General features: G+C 40.8%; 3 protein-coding genes, 1 long non-coding RNA gene and 1 pseudogene across 11 annotated transcripts; 3 read left to right on the top strand and 2 right to left on the bottom strand.

The window, feature by feature from the left end:
- Window positions 1-975: 975 nt before the first annotated feature.
- On the bottom strand, window positions 976-6,106 carry LOC116214554 (annotated as a pseudogene).
- Window positions 6,107-6,574: 468 nt separating this feature from the next.
- On the top strand, window positions 6,575-9,184 carry LOC116214553 (probable amino acid permease 7). Its single transcript, XM_031549944.1, has 7 exons — window positions 6,575-6,587; window positions 6,806-7,042; window positions 7,425-7,518; window positions 7,595-7,809; window positions 7,901-8,034; window positions 8,143-8,370; window positions 8,492-9,184. The coding sequence occupies exons 1-7, from the start codon at window positions 6,575-6,577 to the stop codon at window positions 8,891-8,893; spliced, it is 1,323 nt and encodes a 440-aa protein (XP_031405804.1). The 3' UTR covers window positions 8,894-9,184.
- A 3,151-nt stretch (window positions 9,185-12,335) lies between these two features.
- Window positions 12,336-13,288, bottom strand: LOC116213368. Its single transcript, XR_004158075.1, has 3 exons — window positions 13,114-13,288; window positions 12,857-12,990; window positions 12,336-12,738 (listed from the first exon to the last, which is right to left on the bottom strand). It is a non-coding gene; the product is annotated as an uncharacterized LOC116213368 (long non-coding RNA).
- Window positions 13,289-16,838: 3,550 nt separating this feature from the next.
- LOC116212767 (probable amino acid permease 7) lies at window positions 16,839-20,362 on the top strand. Of its 8 annotated transcripts, none has more exons than XM_031547450.1 (10): window positions 16,839-16,985; window positions 17,116-17,226; window positions 17,569-17,656; window positions 17,768-17,805; window positions 18,133-18,226; window positions 18,320-18,534; window positions 18,609-18,742; window positions 18,874-19,101; window positions 19,297-19,710; window positions 19,807-20,362. In XM_031547450.1, the coding sequence occupies exons 1-9, from the start codon at window positions 16,949-16,951 to the stop codon at window positions 19,696-19,698; spliced, it is 1,347 nt and encodes a 448-aa protein (XP_031403310.1). In that variant the 5' UTR covers window positions 16,839-16,948; the 3' UTR covers window positions 19,699-19,710; window positions 19,807-20,362. The 8 variants fall into 8 exon arrangements, with proteins under 8 accessions (XP_031403310.1, XP_031403308.1, XP_031403306.1 ...); XM_031547448.1 differs by having other exon boundaries at window positions 17,738-17,805; XM_031547446.1 differs by having other exon boundaries at window positions 17,569-17,805; window positions 18,320-18,504.
- Window positions 20,363-21,728: 1,366 nt separating this feature from the next.
- On the top strand, window positions 21,729-24,926 carry LOC116215743 (probable amino acid permease 7). The gene is made up of 7 exons (XM_031551583.1): window positions 21,729-22,322; window positions 22,665-22,901; window positions 23,023-23,116; window positions 23,301-23,515; window positions 23,644-23,777; window positions 24,070-24,297; window positions 24,383-24,926. The coding sequence occupies exons 1-7, from the start codon at window positions 22,226-22,228 to the stop codon at window positions 24,773-24,775; spliced, it is 1,398 nt and encodes a 465-aa protein (XP_031407443.1). The 5' UTR covers window positions 21,729-22,225; the 3' UTR covers window positions 24,776-24,926.
- Window positions 24,927-24,980: the final 54 nt, after the last annotated feature.

Raw genomic sequence — 24,980 nt, 5'->3', positions numbered from 1 at the left:
ATACACACGCACAGGTACAGGCGGTGTCTTCAAGGAGATGATCAAGCTCGTCCCACAATCCTTTGAGCAACGAGAAATACTCCGAGGCAAGTCTCCCTTCCTGCCTTAAGAGACATATTTCACACTTCAATTGATAAATACGAGTTTCGTTACCTTGGGAAAACCGTTGTTTCAGGTCATCCCAGAGAACTCTTGCGTTCTCGATGCAGGCAATGCCAGGTTGAAGGTCTTTCTCCAATGTGTTGGCGATCCATGTGACGACTGTCGAATTTGCCATCACCCATAGAGCCCTGTTCGGGTCTCCTTCTCCTGGTTCAGGTAAGGTTCCATCAATGAATCCAATTTTGTTTTTCGCACGAAGAGCTATCCGCATCAATCGGGACCATGTGAGATAATTGTCCCCATTCAGCTTGCAGTTGATCAGCTGAATCCCGGTGCTATCAGATGAGGTGACAGTGTAGGGAGAAAGAAGTGCTGTCAACTGTGCCTGATTCCCTCCGTTGGTCGGAGTGGCTGCAATAGTCTGATCAGCAGACATATTGTATGATGCTGAAGAAGAAGCAACGAACGTGATGAGCTCGCCCTTAGGCCCGGAGCTCTGATACCATAATAACTTATAAGAGATAACTGAATGGACAATTGTCTGTCGATGTTATTACTAATGAGAACGTGTACATATAGGACCAAGTACAAGGAGAAATAGGAAACTATAAGTAACAGAGGAAATATAAGTAACTAGCCTAAAATACTAATATGTACATAATGACACAAGATGCTCAGAATATTCTAGAGAATCGTAATAAAAACTCCTTCCTACCATTTTCGTGCATAGGGTGAGACTCACTATCAGTGCGATGGGATAATAAAAGGAGCAGAAAGTGTTTCATTTGTTGTGTACATATATCATCTCAACTGTTTAGCTGAATCAACTAAATATCTGATTGCCGAGTCACCTAAAACTGTATCATATATTTCTCAGCTGAGCTTGGCGCTGATAAGTTACTCGAGCGACCTGATTGTTCCCATGACCGAGATGACTAGTCCAACGATGCTAAATGCCCTTAGAAGAATCCAATCTCTACTCCAAGCCTCAATCCTCCTCCGGACACAGTACATCTCCACTGGAAAGTACACTACAATGGGCCAGAAATCCACGGCCCCCAGCACTCCGATGACTGAATTAAAGTACGGGAAGAATAGAGCTACTCAGTCACCAACGAGACGTATATTGTCCGGAAAAAGAGCCTAAAGAGTTTTGTTCTGAGGACGGAAAGTAAGGGAAACTTGAATGAATAGGACTTGTCCAGCAACATGCTGTCTGGGAATTTCTCCTCGAACAATCTTTCTGCTGTCGCAAAAGCAGCCTGCGCATACATCTGATGAAGAAGACACCGAAGATAGGCATTTGTTATTGCGAACAACTCAGTTCTCTATTCTCTCAAGCGGCAAAGATGCATCTTTTGAGACATAATTCAGTATTTATAATTGCCCTATTGCTGTATGGTTTTCTTAAATCAGAAAATAGAAAATTGAGACGGTTTTCATCACAACAAGATGAAGAAGAGTGAAGTACCTGATATTCCCCCACCAGGTGGAGAACAATGCAGGCATTCGCAAAGCTGACTAGCCAGAATAGCACGTGGAAGCCAAAACCTGTGACTAGATTCCCGGGTGTATCATCTCCGAAGGCTGCATACCCAACAAATCCTATTAACTCTGTGAAAATAGAGTTATTCAGCACTTTTAACGGGTCTAATAGGAGCTAGTTTATCGAGATTAGGTTAGTAGGTTTTTAGTTTATTTTTTATTTGCATTTTTAAAGAGTCTAGGAGTTTTTATTAGTTTTTGGTTTGTTTTTAGGTGATTTTTGAAGTCATTTAGTTGATCGATCTTTTGCAGCTTTCAAGTTTTCGGTTTTTTGGACAGGATAAACTCAAGCTTTGGTGCAAATTGCATATGTATAGAATGCTTATCAAGTTAGGAACGCAGCAATTCAAACGGTTCGTGATTTAGAGCCCGGATGAAGAAGATATGGTCGATCGAAGTTCGATGCGCGAAGCTGTTATACTGAACCGAGAGAGCCCAAGCAGCGAAATTGAAGGCCTAGGCCGTCCCAGATCAGCCCATTCGCCCAATTGCTGATTTTTCCGATATATATTATGTAGGTCCCAAGCGTGTCTAGAGAAGAAAATTGAGAAGGAGATATTTGGACTTATTTGGGATAGTATTCTTTGATTTTAGGAAGATATCATTTAACTTTCGAGATAGGAAATTGGAGTTTTTATTAGGAAATAATATTTTAGGGTTACGGGAGAGATTTTCGGGATTTAAGTCTGTCTTAGAGGTCATGTTCAGAGCTGTTGAACGCAGGAGAAGGCAGAGGTGACGACAAGCTTTTGAGGGAAGAACACAGAGAGGAGCTAATTGGATGGCAGACTTTGCCGATTTTTCTCTTGATCCTTGTTAACTCCTTTTGATCTTAATGCATATTATGAATTTTTCCATGTGTTCTCTCATCTTCATGAGCAAATTTCTCTATTCTAGGATTGTGATGGAACCTAGCATGTAGCTAATTTATTGTTCTCTCTTGATCTGTCTAGTCTTTGATTTCGATTCATTTATACTTATCTGTGCTCGATGCTTTCAACTAACTGGCCACTAATTGGATTGATATCATAATCTAGTTGAACTCGAAAGGGGAATTCTAGGTTTAGATCGATGTAAGGATAGCCTAAGATTGATTTGATAGATCATTTCGAGGGTAGATTCAGGTCTACAATTGATTTATGGGTAGGATAGAAACATACCTATTCACCTTAGGTAGCCAAATTAAGGTTGATTCTTAATGAGCTTGCACTAATTCGGTAACCATAGAAATATAGGGGATTGGTTAGTGTAGTTATTTTCTTGAGTGATTCAAAAGAACGTTAAGGATAGATTAGAACCCTAGGTTAATGAATTGAACCTTAGAATGGATAGTGATAGGGAGAATTAGTTGAATTCGTGAAGTGCTAGGGAAAATCATAATCCAGTTCTTCTCTACTGAATTGTATTTTAAGTGAATCAATTTTATTTTCTTTTAAATTTTCCGTTTTAAAAATCCAATTTTCAATGGGCTTGACTTTAGTTAGGGTGCTCACATTGAACGTTAGTGAAATTTTTAGTACAAGCCTATGTAAGAACGATCTTTACACATCACTCTATTACTTCTACGGCCTGTGCACTTGCAGGGTGTAAAACCGTCAACACATCCACAACACAAGTAGAAGAACGTGGTGATGGAGACTGCAATGGCCAAGGCAGCCTTCATCGTCTTGCTCCCAGGCGGAGGCGACTTCAATGTGTCCTTCACTCGAAAAATTTCATTTCAACGGCCAAGTTTCAGTGCCTCTATAGAAAAACTGGACTCAACATTCCATTCGCGGCTTGAAAAGAAAAGAATAACTTTAATACTTATAAGTAATCCGACATGTCTGGACTAGAACAAGTTCCAATATGCTTTTTAACTCAACGAAAGTTCAGAACAGATTTCCAGAGGCAAAAAGGAATACCGTCTTAACATATAGAAGCTTCTTTTTGATGTACAAATGAGAGGCCAACCTTCAATCTCGAGAAGTATAAGCGAGAATGGATATGAAAATGCAATGTCCGCAAGCGCTGTGAATGCTGCCCATAGTTTCGAATAGAGATCTGAACCTGGGACTCCTGTCTTGTCGCCCTTTATATTTCCATTTTCTGCATTCACAATCATATGTTAGAAAAACGACCGAAACTTTACTTATTTAGTCTTGCATAGCACACGTAGTAAGTCAAGCTACGAACCAATAACTTTAGCTAATCCTAGTCCAAAACCAATGAACGAGTATGAGGACATAACCGCAGCTGAAACCGAGAGCCATCACATGCTATTGAAATCTGGTGTCTGGGAGACTAGTATTTGAATGAACCCAAATAGAAGAATGTAGAAACTATCCCCGTATTCGCACGCAGCGTTATGTCCTTCTATGTAGTAACAGATAGCTGTCAGAATTGCCCTGCATTTTGTTTTACAGATAAGAACAAAAACAATTTGTTAGTCGGTTTCCTGCTTCTCTGGTAACCGTGCTGTGTGATTGGATCAACTTATTACCTTATACTGGAAGCAGCAGTGATGGTCTAGGCAATAGTTGATCCAAATATGTCCACTTGTGACACTAATCCGATTGTCAATTGTTGCTTCTTACCTGAGACGCAAGTTCTGTTTACTTGCTGCTGTTTTTGTCATCTCATACAAGGGATGTAATTCTTGAAACCAAATGATCAGAATATTACTTAACCGAGCTGTTGAACTGCAAACTAAAATGACTTCCAGAGAGATTCCCGGTACTGGTTTTCTCATGTAAAGAGTATGCTTAATTTTCTTACTTACTGGCTTTTTTCTCTTTTGGGTGAACAAAGGCAAATATTAATGCTTCACTGGAAAATGCTACGTCCTCTAAGTTCAACCTAGTACTTGTCCCCTTGTTCTGGTGTTTCCAGGGTAAGGAAAACAGAAAGCTAGGAAAGAAAACCAGGGGAAATGTTTGGATAAAATAGGAACAATTTGCGTGGGATCAGGATATCTCTTATACTCACCCAAGTAGCGCTTAGCAGCATCCATAAAAGACCTGCTCCGTATAGGTCCATGCTCGGGGTCGGGATGTCTGTAGTAATCAGCAAGAAGAGTTGCGGAAATGAGAGTGATTGCAGAGAAGTGGACGATGCAGAGAGGACCAAGGATCCAACCGAGCTGTGCCACTGCCGTCCATTTTGTACCTGAATTCCCTTCAACAAAAGGGATGTAAAAATCAGCAAAACGGATATAGAATTCTAGTCAATAATGCATGGAACTGTCAGAATATCAAGCTATGGAGAATTGTCTTAAGATACTCTATTATTTGGATATGTGTGCTCGCTCTTGCACTTCACTTCTAACAGACACTAATGTGATCCTAGACTCGACAACAGGAGCAATTCTGGGTGTTGGGGGTTCGGCATCCGATTGCTTGAATGAACTGTGTAAGAACTTGGTACGAGAATCGGAATCTCACATTTAATATGCGATTAGAATCACCCAAAAAGCAACTCAAATTGGCGTACCATTTCCTCCTCAATGACAGAAATAAAGACGAAGGAAAACAAGGAGGAGAAGTTACCAATTCTTTTGGGAAGATCTGAAGAGTCAAAGTGGTTGATTAAGCTCGAGCTTAGATCAACTTCTTCTATAACTTCTCCTCTCACTGTCCTGTCTTTCCCTACAATATATAACATGACAAATCCTTCGCACATTCACAATCGTCTACTACAGTAAAGCTGCATGGATACGAGAACCAAAAGGTTTAAGTGACGGTTAGGAATTCATATATTCCAAGTGTTCTGTTCAGCGTGATTTGTTCATCTATATGGAGAAAAAGTCCACAGTTGGTTACAAACTCTATTAGAAAACAAACTTCATGATAATCATTTGTCATAGTTTATAATAGCTACTTCCTACTCTTATGCATTACTGAACTTAATGAGGCGTTTGGTTTCAGAGTTAAAGTAACTTTGATTTTGATTGTGGCAAATGACAAATAATTGTGTAGTGTGTTGAGTTAAAGTTAAAGTTAAAATTTTTGACTTGGGAAATGTGTATTTTTATTGTGTAGTGTGTTGAGTTAAAGTTAAAGTTAAAATCAAAGTGATTTTAACTTCCAAAACAAACAGGCTACAGTTTTGAACAGATTATTCAATTTTCCTCAAAATTCATGCGCAATTTTTTTTATAAATAGCAATGGAAGATTGGATCTGGTAGAGCAATAAAATATCAATCCACTTTGTTTTCCTGGTTTTCATTTGAATGAAGAAATGGTTGTGGAGGGCCGAAAAATAAGGACAGAGCTTTATGGTTAAGAAGTCACGAACATAATGATTGACAGTGGCATGGATGGTGATCACAGTTATACTGAGAAGCAGCGTGTCCAAAACTAGTGGGACCTTATTGGAAGTCCCGCTAGCTGATTGAGCATGTATGTAACACACCGTATCTAACGAATATGGCTCTGATTGATTGAACGGATCCCAGGGAGAATGTGAACTCACAGTCCATAGCTTATCATAACGTCGACCTTGGGAATGCCTGCATCATTCTCTACCTGGTGGGAGGATATCAGTACCTTCATATGAGTCTTGTAATTTGCCGAACAAAGAATAACAGATAGTATAAGTCTCATATGAGGATTTCAAGTTGTCCCAGTTGGACTATGTCCGGGCCTCGGCAAGCTCAGGTCACTTGCCTGGACCTCCTTTTTAATCTGGCTTGAGCAGGCAGGCTACTGCAAAGGCTTGAGATTGATCGGGCATGCCATGATTGAGCTGGACTGATATACCGAGCCATGTGTGTGGTTCCCAAGTCTTCTGTTCGACAGGATCCTAAAACTTTGCATGCAATTTAATAGAAAATGGAATCGGAGATCGGATCTGGGGATGCAATATAAAATCCATCCACTTGCATTTCCAAGTTTTCTTTGATCTATACTCGAGCTTAATCTGCAGTGTTGATGCTTCGGACGACCTCATGAAGAGAACCGGTAAGTCCATGACGAGATTTGGGAAGTGATGTGCGATATGTAAACTATTGGGGACATGCTAACTGCCTTGTCGTAGAGATATGCTCGTGATTATGTATAATAGATGACATGCTAGCGGCCTGAAAGCTGAGTGCAAGCACTCACCGGCTTAAAATCGGCAAACTGTCTGTTAGTTTTAATTTGGTTTCTTTTGCTCTTGGTCTTTTCGGGATATTAAGGTACAACATGGACAGCGGGGGCGCATATATTAACAGGGGTGGCGGGAGTAGGAGTGCTGTCCCTAGCATGGAGTGTGGCGCAGGTCGGGTGGATCCTTGGCCCTCTCTGCATCATCATCTTTGCAGCAATAACTCTTCTTTCTTCTTGCCTTATGGCTGAATGCTACAGCCATCCCGATCCCGAGGTCGGTCCTATCAGGAACAGGTCTTTCATGGAAGCTACTAAACTCTATTTAGGTAAGTAAATTGTTGTTCTTGGAGTTGACCTGGATTATTCCAGGGATACAATATGACATTCGTAGTTTTCAATCTGGGAGCTGGCTCTAGAGAATTTTCACTTGTTTTCAACAGTTGAACATTTGTAGTTTCCTTTTTCAACAGAACATTATGTTTTCGATGAAAGCATATATGCCTGTCTTTGTTCTTCATATAAAAAAAAAGTAAAAGGAATAAATTAGGAAGACCAGTAAGTTTTTCGAGCGGGGAAGCATGCAGCCGGGCGTCTGAATGTTGCTTCTTTTTCGGTTCAGTAGCTCAGTCACAAGTGCCTGTCTCAGGAATCTGTTCTGCACATAATCTTCCAGGCGAACAGGGCAGCACTAACAAGTTCCTATCGCAGGTAACAAGCACCACGCGATATTCGGAGTTTTTGTCCAATTCAACATATTCGGGTTAGCTGTTGTCTTCACCAGCACTGCCGGTAGCAGTCTATGGTAAAAGAAACCAATTCGATTGGTGAGAAGAGAAACACCAGGCCAGAGAGAGAAAACTGACCAACTTAATTTGCAGGGCGATTCTGCAGTCAAACTGCTACCACAAATATGGGCATGATGCCCCTTGCCAATACGGAGATAATTGGTACATGATGCTCTTCGGGTTCGTCCATATATTTCTTTCTCAGACACCCAATTTCCATAGCACAAGATGGATCTCCATAATGGCTTTGGTCATGTCCTTGTGCTTCTCATTCATCGGCGTTGGATTAGGACTGGCAAAAGTAATCGGTTCGTGCCTCGTCCGTAATGATATTCCTCGAGAAATGTTCTATAAAAGCTGAGTCGTGTCGATATCTTAACTTACTTACCCTTGATGCAGAAAGTGGAACAGTAAAGGGCAGTATCACGGGTGTCCCCAGTTCTAATTCCGCTACAAAAACATTTGCAGTATTCACGGCACTGGGAAACATTGCTTTTGCCTACCCATTCGCAATTATTCTTTTCGAGATCGAGGTTTGAGTTTTTTTTTTTTCTTTTGGTTGACCTTTGCCACCTCTCATTCCTTGAAAAGTAGAAAAATGATTGAGGGATTGAATCATGGGTTGATTTCATTGAATGAAGGACACACTGAAATCGCCTCCACCAGTGAACAAGACGATGAAGACCGCCTGTACGATCGCGCTCTCCATCATCACTTTCTTTTTCCTCTGCTACGGATGCCTTGGGTATGCAGCATTTGGGGACAGTACGCCTGAGAATCTCCTCACGGGCTTCGGTTTTTACGAGCCCTATTGGCTTGTTGACTTTGCAAATGCCTGCGTTGTAATCTATCTGATGGGAGCATATCAAGTAACTTCCACCCTCCATTTTTCCGTCGAAAAGTGTCCGTGTTTTTTGTTTTCCTTTTCTTATCAATGATTGAAAGAAAGCTAAACCGCCGGTCGTTTTTTGGCATCCTCACGATCATCAGATTTACAGTCAGGCGTGTTTCTCAACGGTGGAGAGATGGTTCTGTGAGAGATTCCCAGACAGCAGGTTCCTAGACAAGTCCTTTTCGTTCAAGTTCCCATTATTACCGGCGATCAAGATGAACCTCTTCCGCGCCTGTTTCCGGACGTTGTACGTCGCAACAGCAACTTTACTAGCAATAATGTTCCCATACTTCACCTCGGTCATCGGAGTTTTGGGAGCCGTATTTTTTTGGCCATTTGCGGTGTATGCTCCCGTGCAGATGTACATTGTGCAAAAGAGTGTTCGAGCTTGGAGTAGGGAGTGGATTCTTCTGATGGCATTTAGCTCCGTTGGGCTTGTTCTTACAGTCATGGGAACTATTGGGTCACTCGAGGAACTTGTTCGTGCCAAACTTAGCTGAGAAACAGCTATGAGGTGTAGTGCAAAAGGACCTTACCGATGATTTGCAGGGAGGAACCCTCGCAAATACTTGAAAGGGCAGCTGGTGCACTATTACTACCTATCAGTTTGCTCACGGCTTCTTTTCCTCTTTATGTGTCGATGCAACTTGATAGTGCAATGTTTGAACATCCCATAAATGTCCTATGATGCTGCTCGATACGCAATGTACATTCTGATCAATGTACGTAGTCAACACTTATGCCTCCATGGGAGACGTGCCTTGCCTTACATTGTATACTTCCATAAATCCGAACTACTTTATTGCTCGCCGCATTGCCTTACTCTTAGATGGAGAAGTATCTGCATCTATATATACTATACGCCTACCTGTACTACGAACCGGAATCATTGGTCGATTCATTTAATTGAAACAAAAAGTAATTCACTTCTATTGAAGTTTCAATTAGACTCTTCAATACTGAAAGGTCCTTTTTTGATAGGTAAAAGGTTCTCAGTTGATTTTTTTTAAAAAAATCTTAAAAGATAATATTTTTTCGGTTAAATAGAGTGACCAGTGAGTCTAGTATAATTAAATAAAAATTCTAATAGCTAATAAAGGGGTACGAATAGACCACTGAGCATCAAATTTGGAACTTATAGTTACCGGCCTTTGTCAATGCGCTATGCGCTTTTTGAGAAGGTAATTTATTTAGGAAAGAATTATGACGGAAATAAAGTATATATATAGAGAGAGAAATATATGGAGGTGAACGTGATTCTTGAAATTAAAAATAAAAAAAAAAATAAAAAAAAACGTGACTCTTGAAAGAAAGGGGGAGCATATGGCTCCTAACACGACAACCCGTCGCACATGATAACCATTTGTAACCGTTTATAATAGCTATTTCCCACTCTTATGCATTACTGGAATCACATCTAATGACCAGATTACTTAATTTTCCTCATAAAATTCATGTGCAGCCTTTTAAAAGGAGGTACGGAAGTTTCGATCTGGTTGGAATAAAAAAAAAAATCAATCCACTTGTACCTCTTGGTTTACGGTCGATAAGTGGTTCAGGTACTTATTCTTCTTGAATAAAGTCTCGGATTAGAATCTTGTGAATAAAGAAAATTCATTTTGAAAGAACTTTATACTTTAATGGACTCACCCAACTTTATCTAGATTGGTTTTTCGGATACCAAAATGTAAATAAAAAAAGGGGTTAGGCGTTCAAGAAATTAAATACTTTCATTATACAATTCAATTGTCCTAAAAATTCACGTGCAATCTATTAGTAACAGAAAATAATGAAATCGGCAATCGGATCTGGGGAAGCAATAAAAAATTTAATTCGGTTGTATCTCCTACTTTTCGTTGATTGAAAAAATGGGATTGGGACTTGGGAGCGGAAGGACCGGGAAATAAAAAGCCCAGAGCATCATTTCGGTTTATAAGTCGCACATGAAACATATTGATTAACACGTGGGGCGGATGGCATTACCGAATATTTAGCGTGGTCCAGGCTACTGGGAACCAGAAGACCTGTCGTCAATCGAGCATGTAGGAAATCGATCCAGCTTTAGTATAAGAGATGCGAAAACGGGAAATAGAACTTCGCCTAAAGTCCAACCATTGGCTTGTCAACTTCAGGAACGCGAGCGCCTGCCTCTTTCTCTACCTGGTGGGAGGATATAAGGTCACTTTCGAAGTCTATTCAGTTCTGGAAAACAGCCCGGACTTTTGGTTCTGGGAATGACTTAAAAACCTGAGAAAACGAAAACCGGAAATTGTCTAACAAAATGAAACATAAACCAACAGCTTAGACCGGGTTGTTCTTGTTCATCGTATCTTCACTTAGGCAGCTTTCTCCACTGCAGACAGATTAATTGCATACAAATTCCTGAAGCACCCGTATTACGAACCTCTTCAAACTCTGTTTCCAGACAGCATTCCTTGCATACAGCCTTGTTGGGTTTGTTACCACATTTGTGTGAACTGATAGTAGGTCAGTTGCGCAAATCATCACTGCCAAGTTTATCTGAGAAATTAATTGGCATATGTTCACTCCGACGAAATGATATTGAATTCTCACGAAGTAATGTACGAATTGTAACGTTATGAAGTCGCATTTGCTTTCTGTTGAAACTTCTAATATTGTAAGGGACACTCCTTAGTTTTGGACCACGTGCCGGCGCCGGGCCCTGAGAAATTTTTCTACTATCATAACCTTTCGGCTCTAAATTCTAATTAAGGTTTGAGTCCACTCGTTTTGGATTTCCAAGGTTTGGATCATTTGTAATACTCAGTTTCGTCAATAGTCGCTTCTCAATTCTCAACTCTGTAGAGGAAATAGCAGCCCTCCCTGTTATAAATTATAAGATGGTTAACTTAAGGTTGGCTCAAGTAAGTTGTGCATTCAAATTTTTGATATATCCTTTCATCTGCTATTATTTTACTTATTCTATATTCCATGTGTCTTTATTAATTCTAATTCAAAATATATTTTTACTTATTATATACCATATATCATTTTAATTCTAGTTCAAATATTTTTCCAAGGTTCGACCGCAAGATGTCACCGGAACTAATTCTCACTCGAGCATAATTCTGATCAGGAAGTGCTTCTAATACGTTTCTATCTTCAAAACTGCATATAGTGCTGGCACTTATGATATCTAGATCCAAGGGCTTCTAAAGCACTATATGAAAATTTGAAGGCAGTAGAACTACATCATGAGATGGTGGATAATGGTTTCTCTGTTGATGCATCAATGGTCTAAGTTATTCAGTACGTCCGCCTTAGCCCCTCCTATACTTGTGGCTTTCCGTGATTGAGTCAGATTGATCCGCTTATTTTTAGGTGGAAAAAACGCCATTGCTTAACCGAGCTGTTGAACTGCAAACTAAAACTACTTCTAGAGAGTGCCCGGTACTGGTTTTCTCATGCAAAGAATATGCTTAATTTTCTTACTTACCGATTTTTTTCCCTTTCGGGTGAACAAAGGCAAATATTAATGCTTCACCGGAAAACGCTACGACCTCTGAAGTTCAACCTAGTACTTGCCACCTTGTTCTTGTGTTTCCAGGGTAAGGCAAACAGAAAACTAGGAAAGAAAACCGGGGGAAATGTTTGGATAAAAGAGCAACAATTTGCGTGGGATCAGGATATCTCTTATACTCACCCAAGTAGCGCTTAGCAGCATCCATAAAAGACCTGCTCCATATAGGTCCATGCTCGGGGTCGGGAAGTCTGTTGTTGATAACCTTAACTCTCACTCTCCCAGTAAACTCTCTTACTCTCGTGTATAAGTTTGCTTACACATACTCAAATGCACTCAGAGATCTGTGGTCTCTTATGCACACTAGAATTCTGGAGATTTGGTTTCTGCAGAAACTCAGATCAACATACTGAAGGAGAGAGAGTGGGAGAGAAAGGTAGAAAATGATGAACACAGCGCATTCATTCATCCACTGGAACCACCATACATTGTCTGACATATCCCATACATATAAAGATAATACAACTGCTGGTAACTGCTCTACGGTTACATTTAAAATTCAAAAAAAAACAACAAACACTTAACTGTCAAGAGAGCCAACTGACTTCGACTTAACTGACCCACATACAACAGAGACAACCTTAACAGACAGACAAACACAGCATGGATCAGTGACTGATTCATCCTTCCAACATCTGTATCAATCAGCAAGAAGAGTAGCTGAAATGAGAGTGATTGCAGAGAAGTGGACGATGCAGAGAGGACCTAGGATCCAATCGAGCTGCGCTACCCTCCATGCTAGGGATAGCACCCCTTCCCCGACTACTCCTGCTATTATATGTGCCACTGCCGTCCATTTTGTACCTGAATTCCCTCAACAAAAGGGAAGTAAAAATCAGCAAAACGGATATAGAATTCAAGTCAATAATGTACGGAACTGTCAGAATATCAAGCTATGGAGAATTGTCTAAAGATATTCTACTGTTTGGATATGAATGCTCGCTCTTGCACTTCACTTCTAACAGACACTAATGTGATCCTAGACTCGACAACAGGAGCAATTCTGTGTGTTGGAGGTTTGGCATCTGATTGCTTGAATGACCTGTGTGTAAGAACCTGGTACGAGAATCAGAATCTCACATTTAATATGCGATTAGAATCGCCCAAAAAGCAACTCAAATTGGCATACCATTTCCTCCTCAATGACAGAAAAGACGAAGAAGAATGAGGAGAAGTTACCAGTTCTTTTGCGAAGATCTGAAGAGTCAGAGTGGTTGAATAAGCTCGAGCTTAGATCAACTTCTTCTATAACTTCACCTCTCATTGTCCTGTCTTTCCCTACTATATATAATACGACAAATCCTTCGCACATTCACAATTGTCTACTACAGTAAAGCTGCATAAATACGAGAACCAAAAGGTTTAAGTGACGGTTAGGAATTCATATATTCCAAGTGTTCTGTTCGGCATGATCCGTTCATCTATATGGAGAAAAAGTCCAAAGTTGGTTATAAACTTTATTAGAAAAAAAACTTCATGATAATCATTTGTCATAATTTATAATAGCTACGTCCTACTCTTATGCATTACTGAATTTAAATGTTTGGATCAGATTATTCAATTGTCCTCAAAATTCACGTGCAATTTTTTCTATAAATAGCAATGGAAGATTGGATCTGGTGGAGCAATAAAATATCAAACCACTTTGGTTTCCTGGTTTTCATTTGAATGAAGATATGGTTATGGAGGACCAAGAAATAAGGACGGAGCTTTATGGTTAAGAAGTCACGAACATATTGATTGGCAGTGGCGTGGATGGCGATCACAGTTACACTGAGAAGCAGCATGTCCCGAGCTAGTGGGACCATATTCGAAGTCCCGATAGCTGATTGATCATGTATGTGACACATCGTATCTAACGAATATGGCTCTGATTGATTGAACGGATCCCAGGGAGAATGTGAACTCACAGTCCATAGCTTATCATAATAGTGAGAAGTAAATTATTGACTCAGAACGCACTGAAGTTTTTCTAACTCCTGTCTTTACCCAGTTACAAGGCAGATCAATAGCCCTGCTATTGGCTTGTCGACTTCGGAATGCCTGCATCATTCTCTACCTGGTGGGAGGATATCAGTACCTTCATGGTCAATTGGGTTCTCGGAAGCTGTCCAAACTCCCCATTTTTCCTTTTCCTAGAGTATGCATCGACAATCAAGAGAACAGAAAACTGAAAATGTCAAATGAGACGAAACATAAACCAACAATTAGTTCTGGTTCGTTCTTGTTTGTCAGATTTTCGCTCAGGCGGCTTTCCTGACTGCAAACAGATGGTTTGAGGACAAACTTCCAAATTAGGAAAGTCCTATTCGTTCAGATTGCCTTCACTGTCACCGCTTCACATGGATGACCTCCAGATGGCATCCATGGTACTGGCGTCTGCAATAGCCATAATAATCTTTCCGTACTTCAGGTCCTTCTTCAGCATGCTGCTTACCTTCAATTTTCTATCAAAAAGTACAGTGCCTAGAAGAAAATTGAAGTTTGGAGCAGAGAATGGATCCTTCTAAGGGCATTCGACCTTGTTGGGTTTGTTTCACACATTTTTGGGAAAGTTTGGGTCAAATTCCAAATGAAATTAATCGCATATGTTCGCCATAATGCTACGGAAAATTATAATGTTATGGAACCGCATTTATTCTCTCTTGTAATTTCCCGAACAAAGAATAGCAGATAGTAGTATAAGTCTCATATGAGGATTTTGAGTTGTCCCAGTCGGACTATGTCCTGGCCTCGGCAAGCTCAGGCCACTTGCCTGGACCTCCTTTGTAATCTGGCTTGAGCGGGCAGGCTACTGTAAGGGCTTGAGATTGATCGAGCATGCCGTGATTGAGCTGGACTGATATACCTAGTCGTGTGTGTGGTTCCCAAGTCTTCTGTTCGACAGGATCCTAATAATTCACATGCAATTTATTAGAAAATGGAATCGGAGATCGGATCTGGGGTAGCAATATAAAATCCATCCACTTGCATTTCCAAGTTTTCGTTGATTGAATAAATGGGTATGGAAGGGCCGGGGAATGAGAAGTATAAAATACCGCCTATAAAAAATTGGGCTCATCTCCAACTCAAAAACTCGAGTCGATAGGTTGTGAGTTTTTTCATGTGGGATAATATGTCTCAACACCCGCCCTCACGTGGCAACATGTGGCTTTGATACTTCACCTACAAGTGTCACATGGACTTAAATACTCGCCCTCAAGAACTGACTACAAGTACATGGACTTCCATCCGAGGCCACACTTAGGCCGGACTAAGATGAGGCGCAATTTGACTGCCTTGAAACTAGACTTGGCATAGTGTGAGCTTACAAGTGCTCGTTACAGCGTAACCCATGCTGATACCATGTAAAATACCACCGGGCCTACAAGCAATTTGGCTCATCTCCAACCCAAAAGCTTGAGTTGATCGGTTGTGGTAGCCAATCACTATAAACATGTGGATTTCTCTTTAGTTATTCCGTGTGGGACAATATGTCTCAACAAGAAGCGCAAAGCTTTTCAGTTAGAAAGTGTTGCGCGAACCATATTGATTGACAGTGGCTTGAATGGCATTCGCAGATATTACCTAGAAGTAGCGTGGTCCGAGCTACTGGGACCTGATCAGAAGACCCATCGTTGATTCGAGCATGTTGGAAAATCGATAGGATTATTATAGGAGATGCGAAAAATTAAAATAGAACGGCATGGAAAGTCCAACTGTTGGCTTGTGAACTTCTCTACCTGGTGGAGGATATCAATTATCGGGGATTCGCAGTCTATTTGGTTCTGGAAAACAGCCCGGACTTCGACTTTCCTTTGCCTGAAGAATGACTTGACAACCAAAAAAATAAAAACCAAAAAATGTCTCATGAAACGTAACATGAACGAACGGTTTAATCTGGGTTGTTCTTGTTCATCATATCTAGAATTAGGTGGCTCTCTCTACCACAGACAGATGAATGGCGTAGAAATTCCCGAATAGCAGGTTACTATAGGAAACTCCTATCCATTCAAGCCACCCATATTGTAACTGGTCGGTTCGAACCTCTTCAAACTGTGTTTCCAGACAGCGTCACTTGCATTCGGCCTTGTTGGGTTTGTTATCACATTTGTGGGAACTGTTAGATAGGTCAGTTGAGCAAATCATCACTGCCAAGTTTAGCTGAGAAATTAATTGGCATATGTTCGCCCCAACGAAATGATATTGGATTCAAAAGAAATAAATTATGAGTTGTAACGTAATGGAATTGCATTTGCTCTCTGTTCTAACTTCTAATATTGTAAGGGACAGGCCTTAGTTGGACCGTGTGACGGAGCCGGACCTTGACAAGTTTGGCCAATTGTGCAGGCCGAGCCGGCGAACTACAACATGGGCTCAAGGTTGATCGACCTTGCCATGATTTACTCGGATAATTGATCTACTTCCCTCCTACCACTATCATGTAAAGAGTGATGTTCACGCTTGATATGATGTTGATGATATGAACTTCGGTTTTGTGCAATTTTGGAAATATGGCTATTCAGTATCTCTCCCGATGCAAAAGCAAGAAACTAATGTCATATAAATCAATTTTCAGTTGGCAAGAAAAGCCAAGCAAATCTTCTTGTATGCAATTTCGTTAGAAGTAATGTAGAGCTAATCAATACGATTATAAGACATCTTCCATCGGTGATAAGTCCAATCAATTATTATTTATTATTTGATTTTTATTATATACATTGCAATCAATTCTTCTATTTCTGCTTTTTTTTCCTTAATTGCACAAATTTTGAGGACAACTAAATATATGTTATGGTCAAAACATTTAATTTGTGCATTGTTTAAGATTAGAATTGACAGTAACTATTATTATTAATTATAAAATATGTTTTATTTTATAAAGTTTGTCAGCTACTTCATGGAACTTTTCTCCATGAGCTACCTCTTCATTAGGCATGAAGAAAAGCCTCACCTAACCTTTCCATTGCTGTTGCGGGCAAATGTCACTGTCAGACCTCCCGGGAGTTTTCTCCATATCAATGGACAACCAGCCATGCCGATTAAAAACCTCGGGACCCACGTCGGACCTGGTACGTCTGTGAGATATTAGCAGTGATCTTAAACCTGTCATTTTCATGTATCGATGCAATTTTACTGTAGTAGACCGATGCAATAATCATATAATCGAGTTGTCGCCTGATCAGGAGTCATTTGTTGTAGGGAAAGAGAGGAAAATGGGAGGCGAAGCAATAGAAGAAGAAGATGTCGATGATCCGAAGTCAAGCTTAATTTGCAGCTTTGACTCTTCAGATGATCATCTCAGAAGGACAGGTAAGTTCTTCTTCTCGTTCAGATGTGAGATTCAGTTTCCCACAGAAATTCTTATAGACAGTCCATTCAGGAAATCAGAATCCGAAACTCCAACATATAGAGCTGCTTGTGTCGCTGAGTTTAGGATGAGAAACACGCCGAGGTGCCTAGAGTTGGATTTCATCGATGTCCGTCAGAACTAGGTATAAGAACGAGGATACATATGCGATCACAGACTGGCTAGAATATCTGTAGACAGATCTTCGTAGGCTCAATATTCTGACAGTTCGTTATGTTCATGGTTTGAATTCGATGCCCATGTGCTGATTTTTCTTTTTGCTTGATTTGTTCGAGGGAAATAAGGTACAAAATGGACAGCAGTGGCACATATAGTAGCAGGGGTGATAGGAGCAGGGGTGCTATCCCTAGCATGGAGCATAGCCCAGCTCGGGTGGATCCTCGGTCCTCTCTGTATCCTCCTGTTTGCTACGATTACTCTCATTTCCTCAGCTCTTCTTGCTGACTGCTACAGACATCCCGATCCTGAACATGGACCTATCAGGAACAAGTCCTTCATGGATGCTGCTAAGCTCTACTTGGGTAAGTATAAGCGAAATCCCAATCCCGCGCAAATTCATGACCTTTCCGGAAATTCCAGCATGTTTTCTTTCCTAGTTTTCTATTTTCCTCTTACTGGAAACTTCGTAATGAGGTAATAAATACTAGGTTGAACTTCTGTAGATGAAGCTTTTTTACTGTGAAAGCATTAATGTCTTTGTTCTTCCAAAAAGAAGTAAGTTAAGAATTTTAAACAAATTCTTCGACGTGCATAAACCGAAACCTGGGATATCTTGAAAGTTGTCTAGTTTATAGTTCAATTGAGGTGAAGAGAAATGGAGAAGCTGTTAAACAGGATTTCCATCTCAGGTAAGAAGGACCAGTTGATAATCGGAGTAATGGCACAAGTGGGCTTATACGGAGGAGCTGTTGCCTACACCGTCACCGCTGCTTCCAGTGTAAAGTAATATACCGATCCAATCACAAGGTTACTTCTAAAGCAAGAAAATTGGCTCACGAGTGGCTCCTTTGTTTGTCTGCTTAAAACAAAATGCAGCGCAATTCTGAAAGCAAGCTGTCACCACAGAGAGGGACCCGATGCTCTATGCGAATATGGGGATAGTTTCTATATACTCCTCTTTGGGTTCATTCAGATACTGGTCTCTCAGATACCCGATTTCCATAGCATGAGATGGCTCTCAGTGTCAGCTGCTGTTATGTCCTTCTCATACTCATTCATCGGTATCGGACTAGGACTAGAAAAAGTTATCGGTTCGTAGCTCAACCTATTTGTATGCAAGGAAGTGAAGTTTCACTTAGATTCTAACATTTAATTGTGGATGCAGAAAATGGAACTATAAAGGGCAGCATGACAGGAGTCCCAGGTTCTGATCTATCTTCGAAATTATGGGCAGCATTCACAGCACTTGGAGACATTGCTTTCTCATATCCGTTCTCGCTCATTCTTCTCGAAATCGAGGTTCGGTCTCACATCTCTACATGAAAAGAAGCTTCTATTTGTTAAGAGGGTATTCCATTCAGGCTCTGAAAATCTGTTAGGAAATTTCAATGAGTTCTAAAGCAAGCTTTAACAAGACATGTCGGATTCAGGACACATTGAAGTCACCTCCACCGGAAAACAAGACGATGAAGGCTGCCTCAGTGACTGCAGTCTCAATTACCACATTCTTCTACATTTGTTGCGGATGTGTTGGGTATGCAGCCTTCGGCGATGACACTCCAGGAAATCTCCTCGCAGGGATTGGCTTCTATGAGCATTATTGGCTGGTCGGGTTTGCGAACGCCTGCATCGTGTTCCACTTGGTGGGAGGATATCAGGTACTTCATTCTTCGTCTTCCCATGACAAAATCCATCTTGGTTTTCCAATTTCTGATTCTGGAAAAACACGCGAAATTAAGGTACTTAACGAAGACTGGATCACGTTTTAAAAGACAAAAACATTCGTTGCATAAAAAAAAAAACTGAGTTGCTCATGATAACAAATGCCTCTTTTCTTTCCTCTTCTTCATCAGATCTACGCTCAGGCCGTTTTCGCGACAGCAGAAAGATTGTTCACAGAGAAATACCCAAACAGCAGGTTGCTGGAGAAGTCCTATTCGGTCCACTTTCCCTGGCTATCCGCCCTCAGAACAAACCTCTTTAGGCTCTCTTTCCGGACAACATACGTTGCATCAGCAACTGCCATAGCGATATACTTCCCATACTTCAATTCCGTCATCGGAGTGTTGGGGGCCGTGAATTTCTGGCCCCTTGTAGTATATTTTCCGGTGGAGATGTACTGTGTCCAGAGGAGGATTGAAGCTTGGAGCAGAGAGTGGATTCTTCTAAGGGCATTTAGCATCACCGGACTAATCATCTCAGTCATGGGAACGATTGGTTCAATTGAGGAGCTAATCAGTGCCAAACTCAGCTGATAAACTCTAATGGTACATTCTCGGTGCGATAGAATGGTTATATTTCGAAGTCTATCTTACCAAGTTTTTACGTCATTGAACGATACAAACTATACATGATCGGTGCAGGTACACGGTTACGGATGATATTTTCACATAAAAAACTATAGATTTCATTGATCCAATGAACAAAAGGGTACGGATGGACCGGAATATGATAAGGGAGAGCTTGACGGTAGAGAAGTCGCTGAGTACATTGACGGACAGTGCAGTCACGGTGATTACCTTGAAGCAGCGTGTCCCGGGCCAGTAGGACCGGATCGGGAGATCGGTCTATCGAGTATCGAGCAATGTATATATGTAAATATTCCATCTAACATTGAATATGACTAAGGGAGGGAATCCTAGAAAAAAAAATGTGAACTTTGCTGTGATGTGAGATTGCAGCCTTAGGCCTCAGCTGGTGGAGCCCAGTGGGCCCTCTGGCCCAAAACTGTTGTCCTTGAGACCTCAGCTGGTGGAGCCCACTGGGCCCTTTGGCCCAATTTAATTCGTTAATTTTGTTGAAGGTAACAGTGTATGAATATGCAATGGTGGAAGGTTAGGTGGGAAGACCGGCAGGTCGAATTATTTCAGATACAAAATATTTAATTTCTATTTTAGATAATGTCACGAGTCGAGAGCTTATCGTGGTAGCAAGACGAATTGACACGGAAAAGCAAAGGCATTATGATTTTTCTTCATTTTGGGAAAATTTTCTTGAATTTTCGTTTGATGTAGGGATAGGATTTGGGAGAGAAACTCCATTTTTCTTGTTCTAACTTTGGAAAATCCATCAAGAGGTTATGTAGATACGGCAGCCCTCATTATTATTGTGGCACCCCCACAAAATTAAATTAAAAAAATGCATAATTTCGTAAGATATTGTCCAATAAATATTGGCAAACAAATTAAACTAAATCGAATTCATCGTCAGCAAAACATTTGTAAGAAATAAAACCCGAAATTTTTATTCTAAAAAAATCATGGTTGGTGAGACTACTGAGCCTCTTAATAGAAAAAAATGTATTCATGTCGAAAATTATTTCCCATTTTTCTTGTGTGTGTTACTAATTTACTTTTTGCATGCGAACAAATCTAATAAAACGAAATCCTACTATTCGATTGAATATGATATATGGATACGTAGTTTGAATATTATATATGGATATGAAATGGCAGCCAAAGGTCCGATGGTGCTTTTTACATAATTTACTTGAGTTATAAGTAAATTATTTGAAATTTTTTTTAGAAGAAATATATGTATGTGCTATACATGCATTTTAAGTGCATGTACCTTAGAATTTTCCATATTTAAGACTTGGACCAGCTGCATTGACGATCTTGCGAGACCTGATCCTCGCGAGAATGGACACGTCAACCATATGTATGTGTAAATGGAAGTGAAACCAAATTCCAAAGTGATGCTTATCATCTTGTTTCCTTTTACCATTTCTAGGTGACATCTACTTCCCCTGGCAAGACAGAATCGGTTGATTCTGAAAACCTTAGACGGACTAACTTCGCATATTTCAACAACCTAATAAGTTGGGGAATTCATGCTCAAAAAAGACATCTTTTTGTGATAACATTTGAGAAAATGCCGTTTCAGCCAAAATAATACCGTGTTCCAAAGCACGGCGTGCCCACTGGAGCCTACGTTTGGTTTGATTTCACGAACACCATTATTACTTTTTTTTCAACTAATCATTACTTTCTCTCAACTATTCATTATTTTTTAAAAAATTTAACGACACAATCATTACTTCCCATCAACTATTCATTATTTTTTTCTCATAATTCAACAACACAACTATTACAATCCAATTAAAATCAAACATCAACTCTACTTAACTCTAAAACCAAACACAGCAGTCTAAAATCTCAGCACACCTGTCTCTTGATTCGTAAGTCATGTAAAGGCGAGCACGAAGAAAGACAAGAATAACAGAAGCTTGGCGATCAGAAGAATATAGCCTTTGAGAAGTAGAGTTGAAAAATCTAAGCTAAAAGATTCATTGCAAAGGCCCAACCGGACTTGCTTGTCCCTTTTTTCTTCTATCGACTCCACCAAACTGTCAGCTACGCGCCTTCCTTCCTGTGTGTCAACTGTCAAGCTTACGACCCTTTGTTATTTCCTTAAACAATGTTTCTGTGGAAGTGAAAACGATCAAAGGAAAGAGCTTCTGATGTCATGAACAGTCATTTTTAGAAAGAGTTCGAGTCCTTCAAGAGAAGGATCCGAATTTTTGCCAAGAATCATTGTCTTTCTGTTCGGTAAATGTATCCTTGATGTTGCTATTTCTAAGAATGCTGTAGGACTTGAACGACATCCTGGTCTCCTGCTCCTGCTTGCTTTTCTGACGACACAGCAAGAGCTGGCTTCATCCCATCTCATTCATCGCCATTTTCACTAATTTCCCACCTTTCTTGAGCAGAGGAAGAAACCCAGAAACCTTGTCTTCTTCTTCTTCTTCATCTAGACATAGAGAGAGAGAGAGAGAGGATTATGGGTGAGGAGGAAGGGGATGATGTGCAGTTGCAGGCACGGTTGATTGAGAGCAGTCCTGCAGGTGAAGCATCGCACCCGCTTTTGAAGAGGACAGGTATTACATTACTCGCCATTTTTCTTGATTTCTCGTCTGTTTGTATGCTCTGTTGCATTTTGGAAGATGGGTTCTTGGGTCTATCATTATCTGTGATTGCGGAACTCTTAAAAAATTATGCTTCTTAGCTGCATTTTCGGTTGAAACGGAGCCCCGAATCGAATACTGGGAAGAGAAAAGGATAGACCTTTTCGAAGATATATGTTCAATCTCTAGCTAGCAGTGTGTTCCTGAAAATATTTTGAGTTCGACCGGAGTGGCAAAGAGTTTCTATCTCTCTGATTCCGATGCGATACTAATACTTTGCTGGTTCAATTGATCTTGTTCTGTCCGTCTATCAAGGGACCACATGGACTGCTGTGGCGCATATAATAACGGGAGTGATCGGAGCAGGAGTGCTCTCGCTGGCATGGAGTGTGGCCCAACTGGGGTGGGTCCTCGGTCCCATCTGCATACTCTGTTTTGCATTTATCACCGGTCTCTCCACGTTTCTTCTCTGCGACTGCTACAAGTATCCTGATCCCGAGTTTGGAGCTACCCGGAGCCGTTCTCTTATGGAAGCCGTGAGGCTGTACTTAGGTGAGAACTCCGTATTCGACATTTAGAAAATGCTTCCAAAGTTTGTTTTGCTTCAGACTTCATCAGTTCATAAGCACCTCGCATGTAGAAACATCGAAAATCATAGCTATGCGTTTTTCAGGAGAGAGGCAGCAATGGATATGCGGCATATTTGCGAATGAGAGTTTGTATGGGACTACAATCGCTTATACGATCACAGCTGCTGCCAGTATAAAGTACTTCAGATCAATTCCCAAAATACTGTTGTTTATTCACTACGGGCCTCATCATCAACTGATTCTACATCATAGACATGCCCTTAGAGAGCGAGACAACACATGCCTATATATTTCACTTTCGAGTCGTTTCATCAGTTATGTTTGATTTTTATTTCCTGACATCGATCCTTGAAAAATGCAGAGCAATCTTGCAATCAAACTGTTACCACCGAGAAGGGCACAATGCTCCCTGTGAGTACAGTGATAGTGTCTATATGCTTCTTTTCGGGTTGGTTCAGATTGTAATGTCACAGATCCCGGATTTCCACAACATGGGATGGCTCTCTGTTGTTGCCGCGATTATGTCGTTTTCCTATGCCTCCATTGGTTTTGGGCTAGGTCTCGCGAAAGTAATAGGTCGGTTCTCTTATCTGTTCATTTTTTGAAGACAAACTGAATCTAATTATCGTGTGTATTCATAGCATAACGTCCGAGAATGTGGAGATATCATTTTCTTATATCGATCAGTGTGTCCATGACCACAGAAAATGGGAGGATGAAGGGAAGCATTGCAGGAGTTACATATACGAGTCTAACTTCAAAGTTGTGGACATCATTCGAAGCCATCGGCGACATTGCATACGCTTACCCCTATGCAGTCATTGTTCTCGAGATACAGGTAACAGCACGGCATCATCTTCTATTTATTGACACATTTTCTGGGAAAATGCTTATTCGAGTTTTCCCATGTACAGTTACAGTTTCTGATTCCACGAGTTGTTTTGTCGAGATCATGTGCTTTCCTTTGCAGTCATGATGAGTGCGATGCTACTTGTTTTCTGTTTCTACCGAAAATGCGAAACTTCCAAAACATTTTTCAACTTGTTATTCTCCAGGAAATTATTTTTCCCTCCCTGAATTCAATTGGAGCCCTATGGTCAAGACTGAAATAAAATTCTGTGAAATTGAAGGACACTCTCAAGTCTCCTCCTCCCGAGAGCCAGACCATGAAGAACGCCTCTGTAATTGCTTTAGTAGTCACAACGTGCTTCTACCTCTGCTGTGGATGCTTCGGGTACGGAGCCTTCGGTAATGACACGCCCGGGAATCTCCTCACAGGGTTCGGATTCTATGAGCCTTACTGGCTTGTCGACCTTGGGAATGCTTGCATTGTTCTCCATCTGGTGGGAGGATATCAGGTAAACGGATCCTCTTCCCCCACGCGCTGTCCTGGAGTTTCTGTTGAGATAGCTATTCCACTGACTCCTAATCTTCGCACATCAGATCTTCAGTCAGCCAATCTTCGGGACGGTTGACAGATGGGCGTCGAGAAAATTCCCCAACAGCAGATTTCTGAATGACTACTCTTTTAGATTCCTACCACGATTCAAGGTGAATCTCTTCAGGATCTGTTTCCGGACACTGTATGTTATGTCCACGACTGCTATCGCGATCCTCTTCCCCTACTTTAACTCGGTTATTGGAGTCTTGGGAGCGCTCAACTTTTGGCCCCTTAGTATCTATTTTCCGGTGGAGATGTACTTCGCGCAGAGGAAGGTAAGGGCATGGTCGAGGGAATGGATTCTTCTATGGGCATTTAGTTGCTTCTGTTTGCTCGTGTCAGCCATGGGATTCATCGGTTCACTCACAGAACTCATAATTGAGAAAAGTAGCTGAGGAATGAATCCTCCAATTCGATAGTAAGCCTCTCCTGGAACGTAAGAGAGAGGCAGAAGGTCTTGTAGCCTTGCAAGTAATCGTTGTAAGTTGCTCCACCTTAGAATATCATTTATACGGGAGATAAGATCAGTACATTACATTTTCCGAATCACTGTGGATGGTGGCGGTATTGAAAAAAAAAAAAGTCTCGGGGAGGAAAACT

The sequence above is a fragment of the Punica granatum genome, chromosome 7 (assembly GCF_007655135.1).
Source record: "Punica granatum isolate Tunisia-2019 chromosome 7, ASM765513v2, whole genome shotgun sequence".
Lineage (NCBI taxonomy): Eukaryota > Viridiplantae > Streptophyta > Magnoliopsida > Myrtales > Lythraceae > Punica > Punica granatum.
The sequence above is the reverse complement of the archived record's forward strand: the minus strand, read 5'-3'. Positions and strand labels throughout refer to the sequence as shown.

Bases quoted from the DNA above. Each gene is read 5' to 3' on its own strand.
- LOC116215743 (XM_031551583.1), top strand. From the start codon at position 22,226: ATGGGTGAGGAGGAAGGGGATGATGTGCAGTTGCAGGCACGGTTGATT. The intron at 22,902-23,022 runs GTGAGAACTCCG...TGCGTTTTTCAG, and splicing joins AGCCGTGAGGCTGTACTTAG to GAGAGAGGCAGCAATGGATA. The intron at 24,298-24,382 runs GTAAACGGATCC...TTCGCACATCAG, and splicing joins ATCTGGTGGGAGGATATCAG to ATCTTCAGTCAGCCAATCTT.
- LOC116214553 (XM_031549944.1), top strand. The intron at 7,519-7,594 runs GTAAAAGAAACC...CTTAATTTGCAG, and splicing joins ACTGCCGGTAGCAGTCTATG to GGCGATTCTGCAGTCAAACT. The intron at 8,035-8,142 runs GTTTGAGTTTTT...CATTGAATGAAG, and splicing joins TTATTCTTTTCGAGATCGAG to GACACACTGAAATCGCCTCC.
- LOC116212767 (XM_031547445.1), top strand. From the start codon at position 16,949: ATGCCGATTAAAAACCTCGGGACCCACGTCGGACCTG. The intron at 16,986-17,115 runs GTACGTCTGTGA...CATTTGTTGTAG, and splicing joins CGGGACCCACGTCGGACCTG to GGAAAGAGAGGAAAATGGGA. The intron at 19,102-19,296 runs GTACTTCATTCT...CTTCTTCATCAG, and splicing joins ACTTGGTGGGAGGATATCAG to ATCTACGCTCAGGCCGTTTT.